Below are 27563 nucleotides of genomic sequence, written 5' to 3'. Positions count from 1 at the left end.
AGGACCCACCAGCCTGCAGCACTGGGCAGCTCCTTCAGGGAATTGCAGGGAAGCGGGAGATCCATGCGCTCCATGTCGGACCAGATTCTTGCACCAATACTGCAGGTATGTGAATGTGAATAGTCTGGAGAGTTGTGCTCACATGTACTATAAAGGTAACAAACGCCCACAGTCCCCCTTGAGTCTGATTCAAAGCTTGCTGTTGTCAGTGGGAATCCTTCCATCAGTTTTCAGAAAGATGTGAGCTGGGACCTGATGAAGTGAACTTCCCAACAGCTTCTCCTCTGAAATCAAGTGGTTTATATATAACAAAGGCTTTCTATCACTTAGAAGCCATTTCTTTGGATTTTTTATATTTATTGTTGTGGTTGAATTTTTGATGGCTAAACACTGACAGCTGAGAAACTTCGGAACATAAAACCAAAGTTTACTGCACTTGAAGCCTGAATGTACAGCATAAAGAGCAAGGTGTGATCCTGAGGGCTTAATGAAGACCTTGATATGTAAATTAACACCTCTCTAAGCATTAATTTTTTCTGTCAGAAATTGGGATACTCTTAGCTAATTACTCACTTTGAGGGTTATAAAACTCTTACCTCAGTGTTACCACTTTTATTTGTCCAAATTTTAGTGTGCAGTGAGTTCAGCATTTAAAATTAGTAAATCTTAGAATATGTGAGCTCTTACATATCTCCCTTTCATTAGACAAGAAATAATGATCCTTACACAAGAAGTAGTAATAGCCTTCGAAAGTCTTCTAACAAAAACTGGCCTTATAGAGTTATTCACTATTTTGCCTTGAAACCAGGCTCTGTTGATGGAGCTTGTCATCTCCCATTTCCAGCTCATTTTCTAATTCCAAATGAGGAGCAAGTTTAGTTTCTTTGCTATCAAGAAAGTTATTTATTAATAGTCACAACAGGCTTGGCTTGGGAAGCCACTGGAGAGGGCATCGTTGCCCTGCCCTGGGATGGCCTCACTTCCCCAGAGAGTCCACCAGAGAACACAAGCAAGGCCTGTGCAAGCTGGAAGCACCAAGGACAGTTTGGGCATCACCCACCAGCCTTGGGCCATGCCTAACCTCGAGGGCTGTCCCTGAAGAGCTAGACTGGCTCTGGTAGGACAGATCTACACCAGAACCACTGCTCTGGGCACAGCCGCACCACCTCACCCAGAGGTGCCCCAGAGGTGCCAGATTTTCTCCTGTCTCCCCATGACCTTCTTCACTCTGGCACTGGATACACACTGGGCCCAGCAATCTTTCCCTTATCTCTCCATATTCACCCACCCACACTGCTCCAACACACCCACACCAGGCTGCACAGCTGTGTTACACAGCAGCCTGCCAGCCCACACTGGTAGATGGCTGCTATCCTGGCAGCCACCAGGACTGACTTTGCACCTCTCTCCCCACTGGTGCCATCGCATCAGTGACCCTGAGCAAATTGCCATTTCATCTTCATTTTCTTGGCCACAAATCAAAGTGTTTCTGCTTCAAATACATTCAAAATTGGCTACTCAGCCATGTAAGGACAAAGCATTGTTCTGTGTTGGAAGTGCTAAAATTATCACAGTTCAGAAACTCAGTATTTGAGGAAGAATGACAAGAACGAGCTGCTTTGCAGATGTCCCACATCGCAGTTCAGAGTACAGCAGGTTCCTGTAAGAAACAGCTGTGGACTTTGTTCTGGCAGATGGCAAGCAAAATGCATGAAGCTAAACTTCCATTTTAGATTAATCTATGGACATAGATTGTTCTGGTTTTTATCAGCGAAAAAAAATTCTTCATTCACAAAATAATCACTACATTTTATAACTGTGTAAGCGGGATGTATAGGAAGTGTTTTCATAACTGTATAAAAGGGATGTATAGGAAGTATTTCTCTTTATATGCATTTTACTAGGGCACTATAAGCAATCTAGTAGAAAACACACAGCAGACGCCTGTCACCATGAGCTCAATAGCCTGTGCTGAATAAACTCAGTGATACAACTGCCAGACAAGGCAGCAGGAGCTATGACAGAAAGCCAGAAAGCTTTCAGACAAAGTAGGAATCCTTATACAAGAGAAACTAATCATTAAAAAGACACATTTACTTTTAGTGTTCAAGCTGGCAAATAAAGGGGATGTTCAAATACTCAACAGTTACTGTGCAAAACCGGAATCAGACCATTTCAGGAACAGTTTTGCCTGTGTTTAGTGGTTGTCAGATCCATCCCAAATATATCCTGATACTAGACTCTGAACCCATTCTCATTCAGCAAAACACTTAAGTATTGCCTGAAGTGGTCTTACCAGCCTCAAGGAGACTACTTGTTCAACACTAAATCCACCCAAAATTGATTACAGATGTTTACATCCAACAACAAACACCTGATGAAGTCCTCCTTTGCTTTAGCACCACAGCCTGCACCCAGTTCCCAGGTTCTCCCCCACAGTTCCATTTCCACATTTACAGCCCAGCATTTGCTCTCCTGGCCACGGACCTTGGTCAACTCAAAAGAAAGGAGAGGAAGCAGAGCTGTGTTCCTGAAAGAACACAGATTACAATGACATGTTCACATTTGCATACAAGTGTTGAGCAAAACAGGTGTTGAGCAAGATACTTTCTGTATTTCTAGGATCTGAACATCCTCCCCTTAGCCTATTTGTTAGTAAGTCTGCAAAAGCTCTGCGAGTCCTTCCATTGCTACACAAGAGTCACAAACAATTTGCCCAAGTTTGCTGAAACAGAGAAGACAAAAGATAGATGAAGTTTTAACAGGACTTCTGCTGTCCCTCAGTTTTGCTCAAAACCTGAATTTCTTAAGCACTACTTTGAGCACCATGGACCCCTGAGCAGATCGGAAGACACCATTCCAGACGAGATCCCAAATTTCACTACCCTTGTCAGGCATGCCAATTCAGCACATATCAAAAACCCCCTCTTTAACAGGTAAGTAACCTCCACAGTAAAACTTTTCAGATATTAGATGGTATTGACTTTAACTGGAAAACAATCTTTCCATTCTGCCTTATCCCCTCAGAGGTCTCCACAAAGGAAGAGCTAACAACAATTGCTTAGCCACCTTGATCCTACAACAAAAAACTTTGTGGCTTTTCCAAACTGAAATCGGGTATTTTCTCACGGGATCATTTAATTCTGACAAACAACAGCAACACAAGTTAATAATAGAAATAATAGAAATGAAGAAAAGAAAAATCAATACCAGTAGAAGACTTACAGGCTTCTTTTAAAAATAGGTTAAAAGGAAAACCAAACCACTACTAAGTGAGAAACACAATATTAAATCCTGCAATCACATATAAAACTTAGCACAGTGTAATGGTTTGACCCATGGCTTCCTCAGTAACCCCTGTATCTAAGGAAGTTACAAGTATTCCCCACGTGTCTTCCACGTAGCGGGAGAGGGAGTGGTTTTTGTTCATCCCTTTCCTTCCTTGGCTGAGGAGCTGGTGGGAGGTGGAGTCTGGTCCCTCCGGTCCCTGGTGTTTCTCCTGTCCTGGGTGAGATTGTTTCATTCTTGTTCCCCTTCCTTGAGGTTTTTAATTGTGTTTGTTTTGATTCATTCAGTTTCTTTAGGTTGGGTTGGTGTCTTCCCTATTTTCTGGCTAATCAATCCCCTTTTCTCCCTTCCCCTCTCCCCTGGGGGTGGGATCCTTTGTACTGTGTATACAGTGTGGTTTGTGAATGTTAGAAAATATAATTTATTCCTTTTATTCAGTTCAGTTTCTCTAGAGTGCGTTTCTTTTCAGTGGTTTTTTTCTCTTTCCTTTGCTGGGAAAGTTCTGGGAGAGGAAAGGGGGGCCAGTCCAGGGTTGGCAACAGCCAGGCCAAACCTGCAACACACAGTTATTCACTGTACAAACCTTCACCTGGGTTGCTGGGATTACCTGCATGGACAAAGGGAATGAGAACTCTGGTGCTCAGTGTTTCATGTGCCTGAGTGATTGCCCATGGGCAAACAGAGTCACACACACACGACTCCACTCCTCATTGCAAAGGTTCCCTTGTGCAAGTCTGCCAGCAAAATCAGGACAGAAGAACATACTGCCAAGGCAGGCACTGCATATGCAGGTATGTGTATGAACAACACTTAATATGCAATTGTGGTACAAATTCTTTATAATTGAGGAAAAAAAATGGCCCACAAGAGGCAGAACAGCTAGGCAAAATTGTTTTCCCAGGACTGACATGGGAATTACTTAACTATTATGAGTTGGATCAGCTCAACATTAGCTACAGACTACAACAGTATAGTTCGTGAAACCAATAGGAAACTTTTTAGTTTACTGCACTGAGAATGGACAAGTTCATAAACATCCGTACAAGAGGCTACAGCACTTAGCCTGCAATAAGGTGGGTTTTTTACTGAGCAGAAGTGCTGTGCTCTCTAGTTTAGCACCAGATAGGCTCAAGAGTTTAGTATCTACTGTACTTACAGTTCTGCAGAATCCACTAATAAAAGTTCAAATTTTTAGGCAATACTATTTTGTTGATTTATACCATTGAGATTCTTCAGCCTTTTTTTTGTTTCACATGCTCTTCACTCAGTGCTTATAAGAGCTACCCAAAATTGAGGTAGATATTGTAAAAAATTTGCAGCAAAAAGTCAGTGTTCCAATTTATGATCTACTGAAACTTGAAGTCTCAAATAAAGCACAAATTTGGTCAACAGCTGGCTGAAATTGAGCCAGCATGTGCCCAAATGGCCAAGAAGGCCAATGACATCCTGGCTCATATCGGCACTAGTGTGGCCAGCAGGACCAGGGCTGTGATTGTCCCCCTGTACTGGGCTCTGGTGAGGCCACACCTCGAATCCAGTCTTCAGTTTTGGACCCCTCAGGACAAGAAAGACATTGAGATGTTGGAGTATGTCCAGAGAAGGGCAATAAAGCCAGTGAAAGGTCTGGAGCACAGGTCTTATCAGCACACGCTGAGGGAGCTGGGGATTTTTAACCTGGAGAAAAGGAGGCTGAAGGGAGATCTTTCTGCTCTCCCTGAAAGGAGGTTGTAGTGAGGGTGGGTCAGTCTCTTCTTCCAGGTAACAACTGACAGGACAAGGGGAAATGGTCTCAAGCTGTGCCAGCGGAGGCTTAAAATAGACATTAGAAAAATTTCTTCACCGAATTGGAACAGGCTGCCCAGGGAAGTGGTTGAGCCACCATCCCTGGAGGTATTGAGAGGATCCCTAGATGTGGCACTTAGGGTCATCATTTAGTGGAGCATTAAAAGGAGATATTTTGGAAAATCATTTTACAACCATAATTTTTTTAAGGCATAAGGCCATATCTTCAGCTTCTATAAAGCGATCTTAACCCAAAGGGCACTTCAGAATGTGAAATGAAGTGTGTCAGGAAAGAAAGATGGGTAAGCCATTGCTTACTGTAGTGCATTTTTATGCTACTAAAATAAAGGATAATTTGGCTTCTAATATTCCTGATAAGAACCTTGAAGGGAGATTCTGAGAAAGTATGAGCTTATGCCACTAAAAAATTCTGGCACAGGAAAAAACAGTAAACGGTGAGCAGAGCTCTCTGTTCTAATTTCTGTATCAGAGTTTCATGCAGCTCCCTCTGACCTGGCGAGAGGAGACGGCTCTGGTCCCCGAGCCCCCGGGGGGGCTGCGGTCCTGCCGTCCCTTCCTCTCCTGCCCTTCCCTACCCTCATCCTCCAGGCTGGCCCGGGTGCCCAGGGTGAGCAGCACAGGGAGGTGCAGCCAGCAGCTCCCCATGCTCCGAGTGGTGGCGGCGGCTCTTCCCGGCCAAGGGCTAAGCGGTGAAGGGGCAGGAGGAGGAGGACTCCTACTCCTCCTCCTTCATCCTCCTCACCCCACCTCGCCTTCTGCCAGGACCGGGGTGGGGCTGGGAGGGTGCTCGGGTGTTTGGGATCCTTCTTGGTTGCGGCATCACTTGTGCCAAGCGCTGCCCCCCAAGGGGCTCCTCCCGCCCATTCCCCTCCGATGCAGGGATACCCGGTGGTGCCCTGGTCCAGGGAGAAATGTGGAGTCCTCCCCTGGTGCTCTGAGCACGGACTTGCTGCGCCAGCCCGACCTCAGCCAGAGCACCAAGGTGGCCGGGACAGTGTGACTGTGGCAGACCTCTTCCCGTAGAATCACAGAATCAATTCGATTGGAAAAGACCTCTGAGATCATCAACTCCTACCTATGATCAAACCTAGTCAACCAGACCATGGCTCTAAGTGCCACATCCAGTCTTTCCTTAAGTGATGGTGACTCCATCACTTCCCTGGGCAGCCTGCTCTGATCTCTAATCACCTATTATGTGACGAAATTCTTCCTAATGTGCAACGTAAACCTTCCATGGTGCACCTTAAGACTGTCCTCTTGTCCTGTCACTGGTTGCCTGGGAGAAGAGCCCAATGCCCACCTGGCTACAACCTCCTTCAGGGAATTGTAAAGAGTGACAAGGTCAGCACTGAGCCTCCTCTTCTTCAGACTAAACAACCCCAGCTACCTGAGCTGCTCCTCATATGACTTATTCTCTAGAGCCTTCATCAGCTTTGTTACCGATCTCTGGACATGCTCCAGCACCTTTATGTCCTTCCTGAAATGAGTGACCCAGAACTGGACACAGTGCACAAGATGCAGCCTCACCAGTGCCCAGTACAGGGCAAGAATAACCTCCCTAATCCTGATGGCCACACTATTTGTGATACAGGCCAGGATGCCTTTGGTCTTCTTTTCCACTTGGGCACAGCCCTGGCTCACATTCAGCCACTGTCAACCTGTGGACCCGGCAATGCTGAGTTAACAACTGGACTCAATGATCTTAGAGGTCTTTTCCAACCTAAATATGAATTTCAGCAAAGATCACTAAATTTCCAACTTTTTGAACATTTCTGAGAAATGGAAAACATAAAAATGATCCCCAAAAATACAGTGATTATTTCCAATTTCATCTGCATGGCAAATTTCACTGAATAACAAAAAAGGAAAACAAAGTAAAAAACAAACAAACAAACTGGAAATGCCCTAAAGTTGTAATGACACTGTGTGTTGTGCACAGAGAAACAACATTAATCAACCCAGTTGGTATCTGTTGTGGTCTGCAGATACTGGCTCCTGTTGATATTGGGAGAAAAGAAATGGGTCATTCCACATTTGACCTATCCTTTAAAACAGAGGAGAATGTTTGGGAATTCCACCCATATTCAAACAGCTGATTAGTTAAGTATTCATAAGAAGAGAAGGACCAGTTTCCACCAGTCAAACTGGAACATCTGGATTTAGTTCCTCCTGTATTTTACCTCAGAGTTTTAAATTACACAGTACCTGAAACCGTATCAAATACCTGAATTTAAAACCTTGGCTCTACTGCAGCAGACCGCAGAGCTTCTTGCAGTATGGCAGGGCTAGGGTCATTCTAAGACTTCAGAAGTCTGGAAGATGTACATGAGGAGGCAGAAAAGGCATAAAATGGTCACAGTCCTCACATTAGTTGTCTTTGTATTGTGCATAAAAATACTTGCACTCCTTTTATGATGGTACTGAAACTAGAAAACTGTCGAGTTTTTCTCTCATTCTTTACTGATGGAACATTATGTCCCAGAGTTCTGCAAAGCTCATGTTTAGAAACCATGTGTTCTGGTGAGATTTCAGTGTTTGTTTAAAAATTGCCTGCAGGATCAGATGTTTTGTTGCATCTGATCTCTGCAAGGCTTAAAATATATATTAAATTAATTTTGTTACAGAAGTCCTAGAATGGGTTTGGTTGGAAGGGACCTGACAGCACAGAAGCACAACCATTTTGTATTCAGCAAGAGTTGTGTTAAATCAAGAGGCAGAAGATATTGAGTCAATCATGGCATGTTCCTGAATGAAAACACTGCTCATTCATCCCAACCAAGTTAATAATCCTATGTGCAGTTTAGTAGTCCAGATGATTAACTTCCAGAGGTGTTCAGGAATTTCCCTGCCTGTATTTATGGAAATACACAGGTGTATAGCAAAGATTTGAGCTTCCATGCACCCCCACAAGCTCCACACCACTGTTGTGTTTCTATTCTTTGCAAGTGTAAGGTTTTCCATGCACAGAACGTAATCCCATACCAAGAAGATCCCTCCAGGGCTATACACAGATTAATTCACTGCATCTCAGTATTGATTAAGATGCAAACACCATGTTTTAAAGCACACGCTTTAACTTGCTTCAAGAGAGATGCCTCATACAAGATTCCATCAAAGAACAGTTCTTCAAAGCCATAATCAAAGCACAACTGAAATGCAGAACAGAAAGCTTCAGAATTATCAAGTTCAAAAGAGGTCAGAGATGCCTGAAGTTCACATGCCAGCAGTAGCTTATGCTTTGTGAAATAAAACCATCCACACAGAAATCATGAATGCCATTAGGAAAATGCAGGCACAGGTTCTTTCCCAGAAGATAACCTCTTTCCTCCTCCCCTGCCACCTGTGACCCAGTGTTCTCTGAAAAAACACTGCAGCTGACACCAAGCCATGAAGGTGTTTCCAAACAGATTGATTACATGTTGAGAAAACTATTGCTCGACATAGAAGGCAGCTAACAAGATAAAACTTGCTTGATGTGCTGGCAACAAAAAAAGCACTACTTCTGGCATAAGGCATCTCCCTCACTTCAGTGAAGTCACATATCCAGTAGTAGGTAGCCATGTCCATGCGGTTTACTCCCACAAAAATCAGTGGTTGGATGGAAACTGCCTGGATACAGAAGTTAGTGTTAATCTGGAGAAGCTCCATAAAGTACTCTGCAACTCTGTTTCCTTTAATGTACACATGTGGATATCTAAGATACAGCAAATCCAAAGCAAAACCCTTTCCAGCACTGATTTTGGTTTATTTTTCCCACTCCAGACTGGCAATAAAGAGTGGAAGTGGTTCAAGTGGCTCTGAGTCAATGCAGGCAGGAGTCCTGTAACACAGCTGCAGTCAAAGGAAAGCTGGCAGACACAAGAGGCTACAAACTCCTTTGCCAACACACTCACACAGTCCAGGAACATTAGTACAGTTGTAGGCTGCTCCCAGACACCTTGCTCCATTGCAAATGCATTTGCTTTTACTATAATCACGTGTTTAGTGTCAGAATGAACTGTATGTTCACATGCTGCTTGCAGTATACACACATAAAATGACCAAAGGCTTTGGGCAATTTTTTTTAATATTATTCTCATGAAGCTGTAAAGAAAAAAAAATCCTTCATGAAAATTGTGTTCTTATATTCACTGAAACCAAGTAAGGCATTCCCAGAATCCTAATTCTGGAAATTCTAGTTTGCTCTGGATTGGTCTTGGGATGTGACACAATGGGATGTGAGGATTTAATCAAATTTTTCTAAATTGTAATTTCAAGCTGTTAAATGCATATAGATCTATATAGTGGGTTTTCAACAGGAAAATTAAGCAAATCGAGACAAAAACGGTGAAATAGATGGGTGAAAGACCTCTGCTATTGAAATAAAGTCTGGATTACTGTGGGGAAAAAAGGCAGCTCAATAGGCCAATAAAGATACAGTTGGGAGCTGACATTGGTACAACTTCAAGAGAAATATCAATCATCTCCTGTGTTGTTCTGTATTTGCCACATAGCCAAGTTCCCTTGATTGCAAGGTGCCACAATGACTCATCAAGTAGATGGCTATGGGGATCAAGCTGGGAGCTTGGCTCAAGGGGAAGAATCTGAACATTGCATATATGAACAGTGCCCTCATGAAATGCTGATTTTAGGCCTGACCAGTGAGGGTTTTTTTGTTTTGTCTCATTGCCAAATCAAACTTTTCAATAACTAGATGCAGAGAAGAGGGAAGAGCTTAGCTTCCAAGGTTCCTTAAGCTGTCAAGAGAAGGCCTAAGAGCATCTTCCCTCTTTTTTAAAGGGCTTCACCTGAATAAAAATCTTGCAATAAACTGAAATCCAGCAAAACAAAATAAAAACCTCAAAAAGACAGGTGAATAAAAGAAGTCCCTGATCATTAGGAAAAGCACCTAGTTATGCTATCAGGAGACCAATAGGGAGGAAGCTGGAGAAAAAATGTTTCCTTTGTTCAGGCCATGAAGAATTCATGGTTTGATTTTTGCTTGAGGAATTCTTCTATAAACAATGCTAAACAAATTAATGGCAGCAACTCCCCTTAAGATCAGAAACTGTCGCTGTTACAAGACAAAGGACAAAAAGTGCCACTATGGACACTAAAATGTAAATTAATTCAGCTGAACAAAATGTAAATTCTTTAACCGATAGGTTCAAGGAAAGCAAGCACACTGTGTTACAAATATATAAAACAGAGATAGATAGCTGAATCCTTCATAATATATTTTTATCTAAAGAACATATGTGGTCTAAGCCAGAGCTTAAGCATAGTAGAAAAGCAAAGCCTTCAGTATTTAAGCAGCTCTGGGGTTGTCCATGGATACAGAAGGATGTCTTCACACAGAAGCATTTGCACTCTGTGACTGACAAACTACAAGAGGCTCTGCAAAGGCTGTCCACACTTTGCCCCTGGTCTGGACATCTGTGTCCCTGGTTTCTTTGCTGCTCACACAGCATCATCCATGAGTAATACTTGTCTACAGCTGAACCCAGACTCTGTCCCATTCTGTCAGACATCAGCTCATCTAAATTATTCACAGCATTGTCACTGGTCAAATGTACCACAATAACCTAAACTACTTAAGCATGACATTAAAGAAATTCTAGCTATTTTATAACCATGCAACACATGACCACCTGTCCTATTTTCCAGGCTAGCTTCTCACAGCCCTCTGTTTTCCAGGCTAGCTTCTCTCAGCATATGACTGCTAATGTAGGTTCGGTGCTTTTCTCCACAGTAGCTGAGCAGCCTGAGCTGAGAATTACCCACCTGCATCCTGCTGATAACCCCTCCAGTTCCACCAGACCTTTGGAGACTGTGATCCCCAGGTTATGTGTGGCCAGCACCCCGAGGTTCTCTTACTTCCAAAGCTGCTTTGCTGATGGAACTTGCTTACATATCCTAAAAATCAAACTGATGCCTGAGTTTGCAGCTATGCGGAAATGATGGGCTGGCAGGGTCCTAAAGAGCTTTCATCTCACTGAAAGCAAGTCAGGTCTATTGACAGCATGGTTCAGCTGTGCAGAGATGGTCTCATCGTTTTCCTAAGAGCTGGGACTACTGCAGTCCTCCAGGAAATGGGGTAAGCTGTGAATCAGTGGAGTCAACAGCCAACCTGACTGGCTTTCCTCCAGGTTACCTGAAAGGGAGAAAGGATGAAATCTTGTTCAGATAAACACGCTCTGATGCTGCACTGGTTTCCATCCCTGATGGCAGGACACACCTCCATCAGCAAACCCTGAGGATGAGTCCTTTCTGTGCCATGAATTTCTCTAGCACAAAGGACTCTCACAAGCCATTGCTACCTTCTATACCAAGCAGAAGCAATTGGGTTGGGCTATTTTTTAGGCTTTTCTCAAAAAATTTATGAAACAGGGCTTATAGAAAATTGGGCCTGAATTTGCAATTGAGCCTGAAAATACCTGAATTACACATAAACAAGATACTTCAGAGCTTTTGGGAAAATGACAAGAGGAGAGTGTACATTGTGGGCAGACAGACCACTAGATGTACTAGAAGGCTACAAGATGGAAAAGCCACCTGGCACTCTGAAGAGGCAAAAAAATGCTACCACTTATAGAAAAGATTGTTATCTTCAAGATCCAGAGAAATAATTCCTGTGAACATACTTCAATATGCTTTTTGCCCTTTATTAATATTATAAGGTAGTTATATCTTTGATGTAGGCCTTCATTTCAGGAACAGATTGAAAAGACAGAAAAACAGGAGGTCAACTACAGAAGGCCAGTAAGGGATCAAAAAGAGGAAGAAATACCAATACCTGGTTAATTAAGTAAAGAACTTTCAAGCTGAAAGTCTCTTTAATGGCAAGTTCCAGTGGCCTTTAGGATAACTTTCAAAAGGAGGAGACTGAAAACTAATCCTGATCTATTCTGAATTGGTGACAGATGGAAGAAATCTTTTTCCTTTTTTAATGCTGACATTGGAAACTGGCACATTTCAGTATCTCTTAATAATACAGCATTAGATACACTGCTTTTTTATCCTCGAGTCATGTGTTATATCTGAAGCTTTGTGATTTTAAAAAGATTTTTCAGATTTTATGAGGAGGCTAAAAGAAAGGCTCCCTTGGAAAAAATCTCAGCTTTAATGTCAGACACTATAACAACACTTAAAAAACTAGCATCAGAGGCTGCCTGTAATCCATATGAAACTCTCCAACAGAAGAGGAACAGAAAACTGTGATGTCACTGATTATGATCTCTGATCTCCTCTTGCTCTTTAGTAAATAGAGTCACCCAGTGTCATAAACCCAACGATGGCAGCAAGCACCCTTAAGGACTTCTCTCCTGGGTCAGCAGATCAAAAACTGAGCAAAGATGTCAGATAAGCAGGTGAAACTCAAAAAAAAAAAAGGGTGTAGAGGAACCTTTAAATTAATTATAAACTAATTAATTGAAGGAAAAAGTAAACAACTGCTGTCAACACTCAGGAGATAGGAATTTAATTTATTTATAAAAACTAGTGTTAAAAACAGCCTCAGCACAAACAGTATTTAACATGGAGTTCACAGCCAGAAGCAGAGAAGTTGTATAAACCAATTGATGAGAACTGGCTTGCTCATTTTGTTTAAAACAATAAATGTTAATCATATCCTAAGGTAGAGTCGTAAGTTCTTTCGATGGAGCAAGAATAAAATAATCCTGATTAGATTTTAAAGGAACATTCGAGATACTCCCTCCAAACCCTTACTCTTTTTTCATTAATATTGATGTCAGTAACAAATCCGCATCTGAGGAAGTTCTTACTTCCATCAAAAACAAGAGGGTAAGCAAGTTTCCATTTGAGAGAGCAGTTACCAAGGTCATTTGTAAGGATGTTGGCTTAGATGCTCCAGTTTCACTAATGATACACACTGTTTTGAGCAGCACAATATCAAAAATATTGAAGCTATTCGAGAGTGTCCAAAGGAGAGCAACGAAGATGAAGGGCCTTGAGGGGAAAGCCATATGAGGAGCAGCTGAGGGCACTGGGTCTGTTCAGTCTGGAGAAGAGGAGACTGAGGGGAGACCTCATTGCAGTTACAACTTCCTCATGAGAGGAAGAGGAGGCACAGGCACGGATCTCTTCTTTGTGGTGATCTGTGACAGGACCCAAGGGAATGGCCTGAAGTTGTGTCAGGGGAGGTTTAGGTTGGATATAAGGAAAGATTCTTCACCCAGAGGGTGGTTGGGCACAGGAACAGGCTCCCCAGGGAGGTGGTCACAGAACCAAGCCTGACAGAACACAAGAAGCATTTGGACAACGGTTTCAGGCAGATGGTGTTATTTTTTGGGTTGTCCTGTGCAGAGCCAGGAGTTATCTTTGATGATCTTTGTGGGTCCCTTCCAATTCAGGATATTATATGATTCTTTATATTAAAAATATATATATAGCCATACTGCAAAAGACAATGCTCTGAGACTTCAAATGCCCCAAACTAGAAAGTAAATAAAAATGAATCAAAATAATATTCAATTTCCTCAGTATTTGGAACCCTAAGTGCATGTTTAAGGCAAAGCAAGACTTGGCAATACCAATATAATAACTTGAACAAAATTAATGACCGCAACACACTGAAGCTGTGTTTCCAGAATTACACCCTACTCCATCAGGTGAGGGAAAAGGGCAATCAAAATCCACTGCCACTAACAGAAACAGCAGAGGTGACTGAAGCACCTAAAATGGGACCCTAAGGTAAACCCTTTTTGGAGAGATGAGGAACATGTACATGGTCAGCCTCTAGGTTTTTCAAAAGGTATGATCTTGAAGACAGAATATAAACAGTTTTTTCTAGTCCCTGCAGTAAAGGCTACGGGCTTCTCCTCCCTTGGCAACCCAGTCCTTGCTGCAGCAGAGCCTCCACACCACTCGGCCAGGCAGCAAATGACCTGGGGAAGTAGAAACCAGAAGTCCATTCCCAGCTAGTGCAGGGCTGTGGTGACAAGCCTCTCTTGTCTTCCCACCAGTGCCACATCCTCACCAATTATTCAGTACCACCCCATTCCTTCTCCCCAGCCATCCCATCCTGTGAGGCCAAGAGCAGATACTTAGAGGCTTTGGCCAGCACCACAGTCCTCAGCAAGAAGGATGATGCCCTGTCACCTTCAGCTCCGAGAAATGCAGCAGCAGGTCCAGCCTTTGCCTCCTGACATCAGGACAGATCGTGCTGGAAAGCAGCTGTGGTGAGCAAGGAAAGACAAGGTCGTGCTGTATTTGATGCAGCTCTATTATCAACAGATCGCCACACTCTGAGTCTTTCGTTAAAGGGAGACTGTAATCAGTTCTATGAATTTTAGTTTTCCACAAAATCACTTTAGTACTGAAAAAATGCTCAAGTTTCATAAATATCCTGAAGATGGCAACTAAGGGGTCTCAGGAAAAAAAAAAACAAAACACAAAAAAACAAGAGAAACTTGTAGCCGAATAGGTATTTTTAAATAATTTAAATTATGGATTTGTTAGTATTCTTATTACATCAAGTTTCTTCTGAGCATTAAAGCATTACCATAGTCAAAGACACTGGAGACACACACCAAAGATCAGTTGTTTGTCTCATAAAGACAGGATTGGGATGCCATCATATTTCTCATTGTTTCCTCCTCAAAGAAGCATCAAAGTCTGAAAAACTGACTCAAGAGGTTTCAGGGCTTGCCATTAAAAGTAGACTGACAACCCATAACTTTGTCATACAGATCAGAGATATGGATGTAAGAAGGGAGCACGTCAAACATACTGGGGGAAAAAATCCACAGAAAAAGTACTGAGCTAGTAATAATTCTCATAGAAAAATGAAACCATTGTCTAAATAGCTACTAAGAACTAACACACTATAAATAATGTGGAATTTTACCCAAAATCCAGCTAGAGGTCAAACATGTGATAGATATCACTACCCATAATGCTCACACCAGCTCTAGCCCTGCCAGCCCCTTGCCTGTCAGGGCTAATCCTGTCCCAGCTCTACTCACTGCCTTGGGCTGCTGAAGGAGATCCCCATCCCACTACCAGCCCTTACAGAACCAGGACAGACCTAATCCTGAAGTCTTCTGTTTAGAAATGAGAAATTATAAAGCCACTTCCTTTTCCCTCTTTTTTAAAAAAAACCTGAAAAATAGAAATTCTACAGTTTTCTGTGTATCTCAGCCAGGTATGACATTTCACAGAAAAATAACCTCTTCAGCTGGGGCACCTGCATGGGGTTTGCAAAAGGCCACAATGATTTGGACCACCCAGACACAAACATAAAATCAAATGCTCAAGTTCCTAAATTTAGTGCTCTCACATTCCATTTGCAAATCTGATCCTGCATCACTAAAAATGGTCAAAGATTTGACATGAATTTCCATGGCAGACACACCAACTAATAACCAAAGGATTTACAGGCTTGCCTACCTACAAACATATTTTAAGTTTTTTTGATTTCTTTTCATGATTTAAAGTTCTCTCTCTTTCTTATGACATTTTACTCTAATATGCAAAATTAGAAACATACTGTACATTCAGTCCCAGGGTGGTGTGTCTTGTGTGCAAAAGACAATCAGAATTACTTCCCCACTTCATGTAGACCTGTACTGGCCTTGCTACATCAAGGAAAATGGGATGCTAGGTTTAGCAGGAGCTCCTAGCAGAAGGCAAGAGGTTAGACAAACTGTACATGGCACCTACTCAGTCACTTTCCTCTCACTGCTCTGCCCCTCTACAGTGGACAGTCTCTTCTTATTTGCAAAGGCACCAGTTCAACCACAGCCTGAGATAAGTCAACATTTGCCAGTAAGAAAAGAGGCCAAGGGCAACTCCAGGAACACCTGAAAAAAAATCTCTCTGATTCCAATTCCCTCACCTAGCTCACTCAGAACAGAAAGTGTTTTCTGGGGAAAAGCAGATATATTACAGCTTGTTTCAACTATCCCTCAACAACCTGCTGCCTTGGCAAGAGGCTGTTATAGCAGGACCAATCCATCAGCCAGCTGCCTGATGTGAAGCTTGCTCCAGCTGTCAGGGTTTTTCAGGAGCTCGTTACAGGGCTGGAGCACTCCCATCGCAGGTGGCTGACAACTAAAAGCCCAAAAGAGATGCAATCCTGTATGAACTTAAGCACTGCTATATACTCTGGGGCCTGCCAAGCCTTCCTCCTCCCCTGCTGACACACATACAGAAAATACCTCATTGCAATGGCAGGGATTTCTCAGCTCTTTCCACAGTGGAAATTAAAGGTGACTAGAAATTGGGCAGGAGGGTTTAAAAAGAATTGTTTATAATCCGAAACATAAACTGCTGCATCAGCTCTTAAAAGGACTTGCAAGGAGGGTGAGCAAGAGGAGAACCTGCAGTTTGCTGAACAGAACTGGTGCACAAGGCTTTCCAGTTGAAAATATCACACTTAAATTGTGTGATAACTCACCTATGCAGCTGTGAGGCCTTGTTTATGTTTTCCCTTTGCACAATTCTGTGGCCATTTGTCAGTCCCACTCACCATGGTATCTTCATGCAAGAAAAACTAAGAACATTTTGGAGAGCATGGCTTCCTGTGAACTGGAACCCTGAAAACCATCAGGCTCTACACCACAAAATCCATTATTAATACTTTAATTTATTCTCATGTGTCACATACTACAAAGTTACTTTTCTTCTGTTCCCTGCCCCACCTTCTCATGGTCTTTAGCAACAAAAAGAGGCTTTGTTAATGGCAGAAGAGTAAAGGATGACTTAGGATTGTGCTTTAGAGACAACATTCACCTTTTGCACAAAAAATCAAAGCCCGTTCTCCTAGAGTTTACAAATAGGGAAATATTTTAAAACTCAGATGGAGAACTTACTTTCAATTCCTTTTCACTGATCTGTTTTGGCAAACTGGTTCACTTTTCCAATAGGGAAATGAGTTATAAATAAATATTATCTTTCTGGTGAGTAAAAAGTTGTCTTTCATTGCACAAAATATGTATTTTAGTGTATTTTATAGCTAGAATGTCTAAGTGATTTTGTAAGTATGCCACATGTTAAAAGATTTTCCTACAAAATGGCAATATTGCAAAAGAATGATTCTGGTAAAAATAAAAGAACTTAGAAGGTTGCAGTGTATGTCCTGTGCTTTACTGGTATCTAAAATGTCTGAAATGCCTCAGATGCATCTAAAGATACAGTTTAATATTCTTTGTTTTGACATTCAGTTGGAGGGATGTACAGAATCCCCAATCAGAAACATTTCTCTTTAAAACAGAGTCAAAACACAATTCAGGTATTCCTATTCTGCAAAACGGTGACAAGCTGCCAGACAGTTACCCACTGCAAGCTTCCAGTGCTGATGAAAAGGACAAAAAATTATCAGTGATACACCATGAGCTCTGCTGGTGTTTATATAAAGTTACCTCCCCAGATCTGATGTATTTAACCAGAAATTTCCTTAAACTCAGATTCAAAACAAGGTTCCAGTTACAGTTATCTCCCATTGCTCCCAGACGTGTATTTCCTATCTCATTATGATAAATGTCAAGTACCAAAGAGAAACTCAAAATGCAGTTCCGGACAACTGGATGTCCAGAAGTTGTAAGTGAAACAGTAAAGACAGAAATGGAAAAACTAACCAGAAGAGGACACAGGTATGCCCGGAACCACAACCAGATCCAAGTCACCCTTTTCAGCTTCAAAGACACCCAACAGCAACCTGTAGCATTTCCATAACTAAACAAACACACACGGTTTTACTTAATGTGTTAAACATACAATGGCAACACTTGTAGTTGATTCATAAATTAATGTTTTCAGTCAAAGCTCTCCAGACAAACCATATTACAAAGGGGATGCAGACAGAGGCCAACTAGCTGCCTTAAATGTGACAAAAAGAAATCAGTGACACAAAGTTGAAGCAAAGTACCAGTCAGATGCCTTCACAGGAAACAGGTTCAGCAAGCTGTCCTTTTCATCCTTACTACAGTAATAAGAAAGGTACCTGCTTTCAGCACAGGGCATGCACATCCATTCCTTTCCCAGAAAATTAAAGTACGGGAAAGACCTTTTTATTATTTGTTGGGTTGGTTTTCTTATTTCCTACAACTGTAACTTAACACCAGGTGTGTTGTTTCTGGTATCTGCCTCTGAGCAGCTTAGGAAATGTCTGTGAGCCAACATGTTCTTAATCTTCAAGAATAGCTGGATAGAGGCATGTTGATTTTGGCCTGTTTTACTTACAAGTCACACAGTGTAACTAGAAAGCCAAAACGGATGGACTCAAGACAGCCAGATTCAAATCAAGTAACTATATTCAAGTACATTGCCCTACAGTTGATAACTAAAGAAAACTGTAACTGGCATAGGCTCATAACTGAGGCAAGAGCTGGAAGCAGCATCTCCCCCCATCTCACCAGTCAGCATCAGAAAGCCTGATAAAAGACCTCTGAGGGGCACCAGGATGGACCACAGTTTAAAACTCTCACGGTACAGCCTAAAAGGAGACAGACTTTGCTGAGTGACTCATGTCGCCAGCCCACACTGGTTAAGTCAGGCTGTGGGTAGACCATGCAGACTGACAAGGCATGGCTGCAGAAGCCTGAATACAGGACTACCTTCAAACTGCAATGCTATTCTTAGTGGATCTTTGTGCAACACATCCAAATCCAGCACCCTCAATAACAATAGCATTTCCTGAAAAGAACAAGAAGAGGGTGAGAAGTAGGGAAGGAAAAAAAAAATCTGGTGTCTTTAGTCATACTGCTCAAACTATAAGAAAAAGTTTCTATTTTGAGTTGTGACAAATTTTATATTTAACACAACTAGAAAGAAAGGGTTTCCTTTTATGCCAATACCACAGTATTTTCAGAATCTTCAAAACAAGATTAAATTATAAAACTTCTAAATCATCCAAATTGCATATGTGCAGTACTCTCACTCATGCATATTTTTTATCTACTGTGAGAATGGGAGCAAATGATAGCAGTAACATAAAATTTAATGTTATGTATTTTACTGCAAAGCTGCAGAAGTTTTCTTCTGTGTCTCCCTGAAGGACACAGCTGCATGTCACAAATCACAGACTATACAAATCAACAACATATATACACATATGGAGATATTTACTCACCATTTGCAGACAAATGCAATCAAGAATCTTTACTATATGCATCCTGCAAGTTTAGGCTCTGGGGGTTTTTTCTGCCCTTGAAAATGGCTTATAATGGCCTTGTAGTGTCTCACAAGAACAACCCACAATATGCATAATTTTAAGCATCCTCCTTTCTTTTTTGGGTCTATGCATCAGGAAGCAAAACTTGGTCTCTCAGACAAGCTATTCCTGAATCCCACTGTTGTCATCTGTCCTCAGCGGAAGACACATTTTCATTGAGCAAGCAAAAAGCATGAAACTATACAAGCTCAATCTCCTTAAATGGCAAAAAACCTCTGCCAAGAAACGACCAGCTGCCCCCAGCTTGATCTGCACAGGCTGGCAGAAGCTCGGTGCTCTGACATGGCTGGAGGTGTTTTCCTCTCCAAGCCTGTAATTTGCCCTGTACACTGCTGGGAGGAGATGGCAGCTCTTCCCAACCACTGAGCCCACATTCAACAGCCAAAATCAGAGCAGTAAAGATGAGCAGAAGGCCAGCTGAAGGAGACAGCACCATCCAGAGCAACAAAATCAGTCCCACCCTCAGTGTTTATTTCACATTAAACAGCACAAGAGGGCACAGGAAAACATCCTAGAAAAAAATGTGAGTCATGTCAGGCTTCCCTCTTCCCAGAGGCTTGGAGCAACCTGCTGTGAGATCCCACATGAAATCAGCGTTACTCACATCCAGGGAGCCAGAGATGCACACACAGGGAGAGGCAAGAAAGCTGGGCAGCCCGCCTCAAAGTCAAAAGTTAAAATCCACAAACAGGAGAGTAGCGAAGAGTTGAAAAACGCCACTCAGGTGAGAGAAGAGTGGATGTTTCCAGCAACGCTAAACAGGAGTAAATACAGGTTTGCGAGAAAGACGTTTTTGAAATCTCTCTTGTTCTGCAGACATGGCTGGCAAGGGATTCTTACTAAGATCCTGTTCACCAGGAGTCAGGCAGCAGGGGTAGGCAGGAGGAAGCCCAGGAGAATCATGGGGACAACAGGGAGTCCACCCGGACTGGCAACAGCCACAGTTGCCTAATGCTTCCTCGAGGGAATGCACAACTCCCCAAAGTAACCAAAGTAAGAGATACTATTCAGAAGGGTATGAAGGAACAGAGTAGCTGCTTTTGCAAGGTGGCACCTGCTAAGTGGCAGAGGAGAAAGCACAAAAATAGCACAAAAGTAAAATCGGGAGTTGGTGATGAGGACCAGCCACCCAAAACAGGGAGCCACAGGACACCCAGTCCAGTAACTTCTGTTTAAGAAACAAGTAAAACCCCACGAGCAACATTTTCACCCCAAATAAGCCTTTCAGCAGAAAAGTTCCATCTCAACGATAGTCCAGCACCAAGGTGTTTTGACAGATTTGCTTTTGCAAGCTGGTAGTGAGCTCTTAATGTGTTCCCATTCTAAAGGCATTCTACTACCCTAATCTTCAGAGAAATGAAGAGAGGGTTGTCACTCAGACATTTCTTCCAAGTTAAAATCCCTGTAGCTGCCAAGAAACACTAGTCAGAGGAAATGGAGAGTGGGGGAAGGATTTCTTATCATCCTGATGCTGCATTTGACGGAGCTTTACTCTCCACGCAGCTACTCCGTCCACCTTTCTGCATGTTATGTGCACGGCAAAGACACCGTTTATTTCCTCAAGCAAACAAAATGTCATCCAGATTTTTCAGAGAAATCAAAGGAAAATATTGGCAAAGCTGAACTTGTAATATGTATTAACTTGGGGAAATGTAGTTTATTTCCACGAGTCGGTCAAGAAATACAAAAATCCTTTCTCTCTACATGTGAAGATATGCCCAATGACAAGCCAAAGTGGTTGCAAACTCTAGCAGAGCTCTTAAGTGGCTATTTCAAGTTAAAGGAAAGATCAGAATAGTTAAAGTTAAATAATTTAGAGTCACTGCAGCATAATTTTTCAATTTTAACAACCTTCACAGTGCTCTTTAAATACAATCAATAGCTACAGTGGCAGAGAAGTGTCAGTCATCCAGACACATCCTGTATGCTGAGATGTTCATTTGCAGTGTCTGAAGAAATTAAATCACAGCCTTGTGAAATGGATGAAACACACACATAGTGATTTTTAACATATACCATAACTTGGAACAGCAATTTAAAAAAAAAAAAAAAAAACAAAAAAAACCCAACAAAACCAAACCAAAGCAACCAAAACACAGCACTTTCAGAAGAACAAAAATTAGTCAAGTACTTAGAGGAACATGTAATTTGTTACCTCACTTAGAGAAAAAACATTTGTACTTTCAGGTGTTTCACAGAAGTACCACAAAGCAAGAATTGACAATATTAAATTACAGTCTGTATGTATTAGAATGCACCATGTACTAGAATTTAATGAATTATTGATTATTGATATGCTCTTTGGACAAAAAAATAGTAGTGTGATGGGGTGCATGTAGGGAGGGATATGAGTGTTGGTGATTGCTGCTTCATTGCTTTCCACTCCAGACAATCACAATGATGGGCTGGGGACCTGTCCCTTGGAAAGGGTTTCTCCCAACGAAGATGTTGGGGAAGTCTATGCCATGCCTGCTACCATTTACTGCTGCAGTGGACCTAGAATCCCAGTGATACAGCAGCCCACAGCCATGAACAATAATTGCCATTGATGGTTCTACTGCAGCTCCTGTACCATCTCCAATGCTTGCCTAGACATACCTACCCAAGCCATTGTATGCAGGTAGCTTGCCTGTGCTTACTGTCAAGTTGTGTTTCACTGTGAGAGAAAGCACAGTTCTACAGCTCACAGAAAACTTTCTAAATTTCACTCGTTTATGTGATTTCACGCTGGAGATTTCAGTTGCACCAAAGCCCACAAGTGCTGCTGAAGAGTGAGCAGGCTGAGCAGGCCAAGCACGGAGGATGTAATAACCTGATTACTCAAGGACCACTCAGAGAGAAATGTAGTGCTTTGATAATGCTTAAAAAAGCCACAAGTTTTCAGGAGGGAATTATTACAGCTCATGGAAACGGTCCACTTCACACAACAATATATGAAAGGAGCATCAGGAGAGGAGTTAACATTATAGACTGATATAAATATGACATATCTTGCATTTGAGGTCATCTGAGAATGTAATTTCCATTTGACTTCTCTGCTGCTAGAAGTCTTATTCATATGCAACTATCTGGCTACCTAGATTAGACTCTGTTTAGACAGTCAGCCCACCCAAAGCAAAACTCTGGATAAAGTTGTGTCTTAGAACATACTTAACTGCTTTCATTCACAGCATCAAAAAATCACAGAATGGCCTGGGGTAGAAGGGACCTTAAAGATCATCTAGTTCCAACCCCCATGCTGTGGGCAGGGACACCTTTCACTGGAGTATTCACATGTTAGTTTTTGTCCTGTACTTGGACTGCAAGTGAGGCCAGGGCAGCCACTGCCTTTCTGTTTTGTGCTTGCCCACCATAAACCACACCCAGGTCTGTGCCCACCATGGGCTCCTGAGCAGTGCCCATAGCTCCAGGGCACCAGCACACACAGATCTAAGCACACAAGTCCTGGACATACTTCCACACAAATTGTCACCTAGAATTAATAGGATAGCCAGCCAACAAGCTGTATTTAAAAGGAAAACACAACAAAAGAGTTCTGAGATGACACAAAAGGCCACACCCTTGGCAGAGCAGAGCACCAGCTGCTCAGGGGCCTGGAGACTGTTTCTTGACCATTCTGCAGCTGATGGATAGGAGGTATGAATAGGAATCAAATTATTGTGATACCAGATTTATTAAAGCCTTACATCCATCTTAAAGATTTCCTTCCTTCAGTTTTGTCCCCCTATCATTTATGTATTAATAGCATAACCTGAACGGCTGAAGCACCTGAAGTTGCACTCACAGATGCACTCCTTGCTCTGAAATGCAACTTGGAGAAGAGCTATGCTTTCCACATCCAGACTTGCACCTACTCATATTTAATCCACATACATATCCAATATATTCATATACAATTCACATATATTCCAAGCATATATATATTGCATACATATATATTGCTTTCATTGAATCAAATTTCACACAGCTTTTGAAAATAGGTCTGTACTATTAAACAGTCTTGACGTGATTTTAATAGCATGTCTCTTGAAGTTCATGGCCCCTTCACACCACGACCTTGTTGTAATGCACAGTTTCCACCAATTTTATCATAGATCAGCTTTTCCTTTCATCTGCCTATTAAAAGTGTAAAGACATGAGTACAACGGTCTTATATGGTACAGTGCCACTGGATTTCATCTCCATGTACCCAAAATACCAAACAAGTGATCTCCATATGTGTGTATATATATGTGTGTGCATATATATATCTGTGTGTGTATATATATGTATATATATGTGTGTGTATATATATATGCATATACATATATACATACATATATACACACGTATATACAGATGCACCCTCCCTGATGCTACTGGTTGGTCAGTAGCACCCTGCCCAAGCCCAACAGAGTAAAGATCTACACTGGTTTTCACGTCTCAGAAAAGCATAAAAAAAAAAAAGAAGAACTGGGGGAAGCTGTGGGGAGTACAAGAAGAATCTGATGAGAATAAGTCACTGAAGACCTCAAAGATCATATCTCACTCTTTAGTCCTTAGGGAAAAGGTTTTAAGTTTGTTTTAACTTCCCAAAGGTGCATCTCCAAAACATTCTTGAAGAGAAAAGAGACTGTTCTCAGAGTGCTGCTGGCAGAGAGGTTTTGTCACTTCATCATTAGCTTTGAAAGGAGCAATGTGAAAACACCACAGACATCCTTTTAAAATTTGAAAATACAGTTACAGGTAAAACAGCTGCTTGTTCAAATGCTTTTAAGTTTTTCAAGAATTTTAATTATTTGGATATTTCTCAGTTGCCTTCCTTATGCCAAGGAGATAGTTCATTCAATTACATTTTCACAGGCAGAATACTGGCTTGATTTTTTACTGCCAGCCATCAAATATTGATAACAGAACTCTTAGGGCATGGAAAACACTTCTATTTAGGGTGGTGTTCAACATGGTCTTTGGGTGGTGGAACAAAAATATCCCACACCAAAAACTTTCCTGTTACAAAATTCTGAATTCAAGAGCTGGTTGGACTATTTCTGATGCTTAGAGAACAATCTGCTATTGAACGTAAGCATTGTGTCTGAATCCAAAACAGATCATTTGGCTTTGTCTACAAAGCAGGCAAGTGTCATCATTCTGGTAAGAGTTCAAAAAGCTTGTGCATGTATAATCAAGAGGGCCACATACACACACATCCTGTATGAGATTTTTTGAAGAAGTCTGTTTTAGTTTAGTTAATGGCATTCTGTACCTAATGTGTGCACAACAACACAGTGCCACTTGAAGAAAGTATCTGTTTATAGTTTCATTAATTTCATGTTTAGAATAAAGATCTGAAAAGCTGTAACATTTTCTCTATTAAAAACAAACAAAACAAACGGGACATGAAACATTAACTTTATAATAGAGTTTAAAATTACAGTTGATGATGATTTAAGCTCTTTGGAGCGTTTGACACCAATCATCAGGGAAAACTAGACTTTCATATGAGTGAAAGCTGAAACAAACAGGCTTTTGTGTAGCCAACTTGAAGATTACATGCAAAAATTAAATTTTTGAGATTGGAGAGGTTACAATTAGCCTTTTAGGGGAAAAGAAGGACAGGATATTAGCATCCCCTGTAAACTGTTTGAAGAGTAACATTCACATGAACCGTAGAAAAGCATTCACTCATCTTCCTAAGCAAATAGAGTTTGGCAGTACAATGGTCCTCAGAGAAATGCCAGGACAGAAACTTCTGTTGTCTTTGTTGATTTAGCAACTGATGTGTCCAATACCTTGGTGTTTTGCAAAGAAAGAAGATGAAAACGTGTGTTCCAACATCTTTCAGTTTGGAAAGAAGACACTTGAAAGCACACCAACAAAAATAAGGAAAGCTAGCTTCAACTCACAAATACCCCTGTGATACCATTTATGCCCCTCCATGGGCAGAACTATGTTTTCAGGAGTGATAGCTTCAGGATATAAAAAACACACAGAGGTTCTCTGCACACACAGCTGTGAGTTGCATTAGACACCTTTCTCACCTGTTTACTTCCTCTCTTCTCTTTCAACCCACACCAATGCACCTTCATTTGAAGGAATACCCACTTATTCTGAAGGTTGTGTTCTGACCACAAATTCTCATTGACTACACCTGTTAAACACTACAGCACGCCAGTTTACAGTGGCTTTGTCTGCAACGTCTGCCAAATTAGAAATGCTTAATCTGACAAGATGCAGCTGCTTTAAAACAGGCGGACCTGCATACCCATTTCCTTTTGCATGGAAATGGATCTAAATTTGAGCTCATTTCAAATTGTGCTAAAAGAAACGCAAGCAGAACTGAAATAGCACCAGCATATCTATCTATCTATCTATCTATCTATCTATCTATCTATCTATCTATCTATCTATCTATCTAATTACTAGATGCCTAAGAACCCAGCCAGATTCACCCGTTCATTTTTCACACTGAAAACTGAGATTAGCTTTCTGCATGCACAGTCTCACGTGGGCACCAAGAACTGGTGAAAGGCTCCTGAGTGCCAAGGGGCAGGGCTGGACCATCGGACGTATATTGGCCCTCCCTTTACAGTTCAGGACAATACAGAGCCTCTATGCTACTTCAGCACCTTTAAGCGGGTGTCTTCTGCTGTCTCAGCCGTCCCGAAGTGTGCCGAGGTGGCGGCACGGAGGTGCAGATGGGATGCCCCATATGAAAACGCGCTGGGCTGCCACCAACCCGCACTCCGAGTGTTTAAACCCAACATGGGTGGAAGTTTTAATCGCGCCCAACAACCCGGGACTCCAAACCGAGGATGCGGCTCCATCCGAGCTGGCGGCCGTCCTGGGACGAGCGGGGCGAGACAAAGCGCTCCGGGAGGGGAGCGAGTGAGCAGCGAGGGCTCCTCGGCCCCTCGGGCTGCCGGGGACACCGCGGCGCTCCCGCCGCTCCAACCACAGGAGACGGCTCCGCTCCCCGAGCCCCCGAGGGGCTCCCGGCCCCGCCGCCCCTTCCTCCCCTGCCCTTCCCTACCCTCGTACGCCAGGCTGGCCCGGGCGCCCAGGGCGAGCAGCGCGGCGAGGCGCAGCCAGCAGCTCCCCATGCTCCGAACGGCGGCGGCGGCTCTTCCCGGCCGAGGGCTGAGCGGCGAAGGGGCAGGAGGAGGAGGAGGAGGAGTGGGACGGAGACATTCTCCGAGCGGCTCCCAGGCGCCGCCAGAGACTCCTCCTCCTCCTTCTCTTTCCCCCTCCCCGCCTCGGCTCCCGCCGGTATCGGGAAGGTGGTCGGACCGCGCGTTGCCCCCGCAGCGGCTCCTCCCGCCCGTTCCCCTGCGACGTGGCCTCCAGGAATCGCCCGGCGGTGCCCTGCCCCGGCGAGAGGTCATGAAATCACAGTATCATAGAATGACTGGAGTTGAAAGGAGACGTTGAGGATCATCTTGTTCCAATCCCCTTGCCCATGGTCAGGGACACTTTCATCTAGACCAGATTGCTCAGAGCTCTGTCCAACCTGGCCTTGAACACTGCCAGGGACCAGGCACCACAACTTTTTGGGAGAACCTGTGCCAGTGCCCCACCACACTCACAGTAAGGAATTTTTTCCTAATATCTCATCTAAACCTACTTTCTTTCAATTTGAACCTGTTTCCCCTTGTCCTGTCACTACACGCTCCTGTAAATAGTTCTGCCCCATCTGTCCTTTTGGTACTGGAAGACTGCAAGTAGGTCACCCTGAAGTCTTCCCTTTTCAAGGCTGAACAATTCCAAACCTCTCAGCCTTTCCTCTGTCCCTCTGATCAACTTGGTGGCCTCTTCTGGACTAGCTGCAACAGGTCAATGTCCTCTGTATGTTGGGGATCCCAGAGCTGGATGCAGTTGTTGAGGTGGGGTCTCACCTGAGCAGAGTAGAGGGGCAGAATCACCGCCCTCGGCCTGCTAGTCACAGCTGGTTTGATGCAGCCCAGGTGTGTGAGCCCAGACTTGCTGTGCCAGGCTGACCTTAACCAGGCCACTGAGTGGCCAGGACAACATGTCTGTCACAGATGTCTTACCATTCCTCCCCTCACTGCCTGTGAGTGAGAACCGAGAACTGGATTGGGAAGATGAGCCCCTTGTGCTCGCTCCAGTTGCTTTGTGACCTCGTTGAGGAAGTGGCCCACATCCCATCCCATCCCATCCCATCCCATCCCATCCTGAGCAGCAGTGCCTGTCCACGCAGGCCTGGAGTTTTGCTGGCAGTGGTGCAAGGAAAGAGACTGCACTTTTCAAGATGAACTGCTCCAGTTGCTCAGCATTTTGCAGTTTGCCAGCCTTAAATGTTAAA

General features: G+C 42.9%; 1 protein-coding gene across 2 annotated transcripts in view; it reads right to left on the bottom strand.

Annotated features, from left to right (window-relative positions):
- The window catches only part of SRPX (sushi repeat containing protein X-linked), a 49279-nt gene extending 22822 nt beyond the window's left edge, over nucleotides 1–26457 (bottom strand). For both annotated transcript variants that reach the window (XM_071569325.1, XM_071569333.1), the window contains exon 1: nucleotides 26274–26457. In XM_071569325.1, the coding sequence (XP_071425426.1) occupies nucleotides 26274–26343 (70 nt within the window). In that variant the 5' untranslated portion in view covers nucleotides 26344–26457. The remainder of the gene's footprint in view (nucleotides 1–26273) is intronic.
- Nucleotides 26458–27563: the final 1106 nt, after the last annotated feature.

The sequence above is a fragment of the Pithys albifrons genome, chromosome 1 (genome assembly GCF_047495875.1).
Source record: "Pithys albifrons albifrons isolate INPA30051 chromosome 1, PitAlb_v1, whole genome shotgun sequence".
NCBI classification, from domain to species: domain Eukaryota; kingdom Metazoa; phylum Chordata; class Aves; order Passeriformes; family Thamnophilidae; genus Pithys; species Pithys albifrons.
Note: the sequence above shows the minus strand (reverse complement) of the source record. Positions and strands in the feature narration are given on the sequence as shown.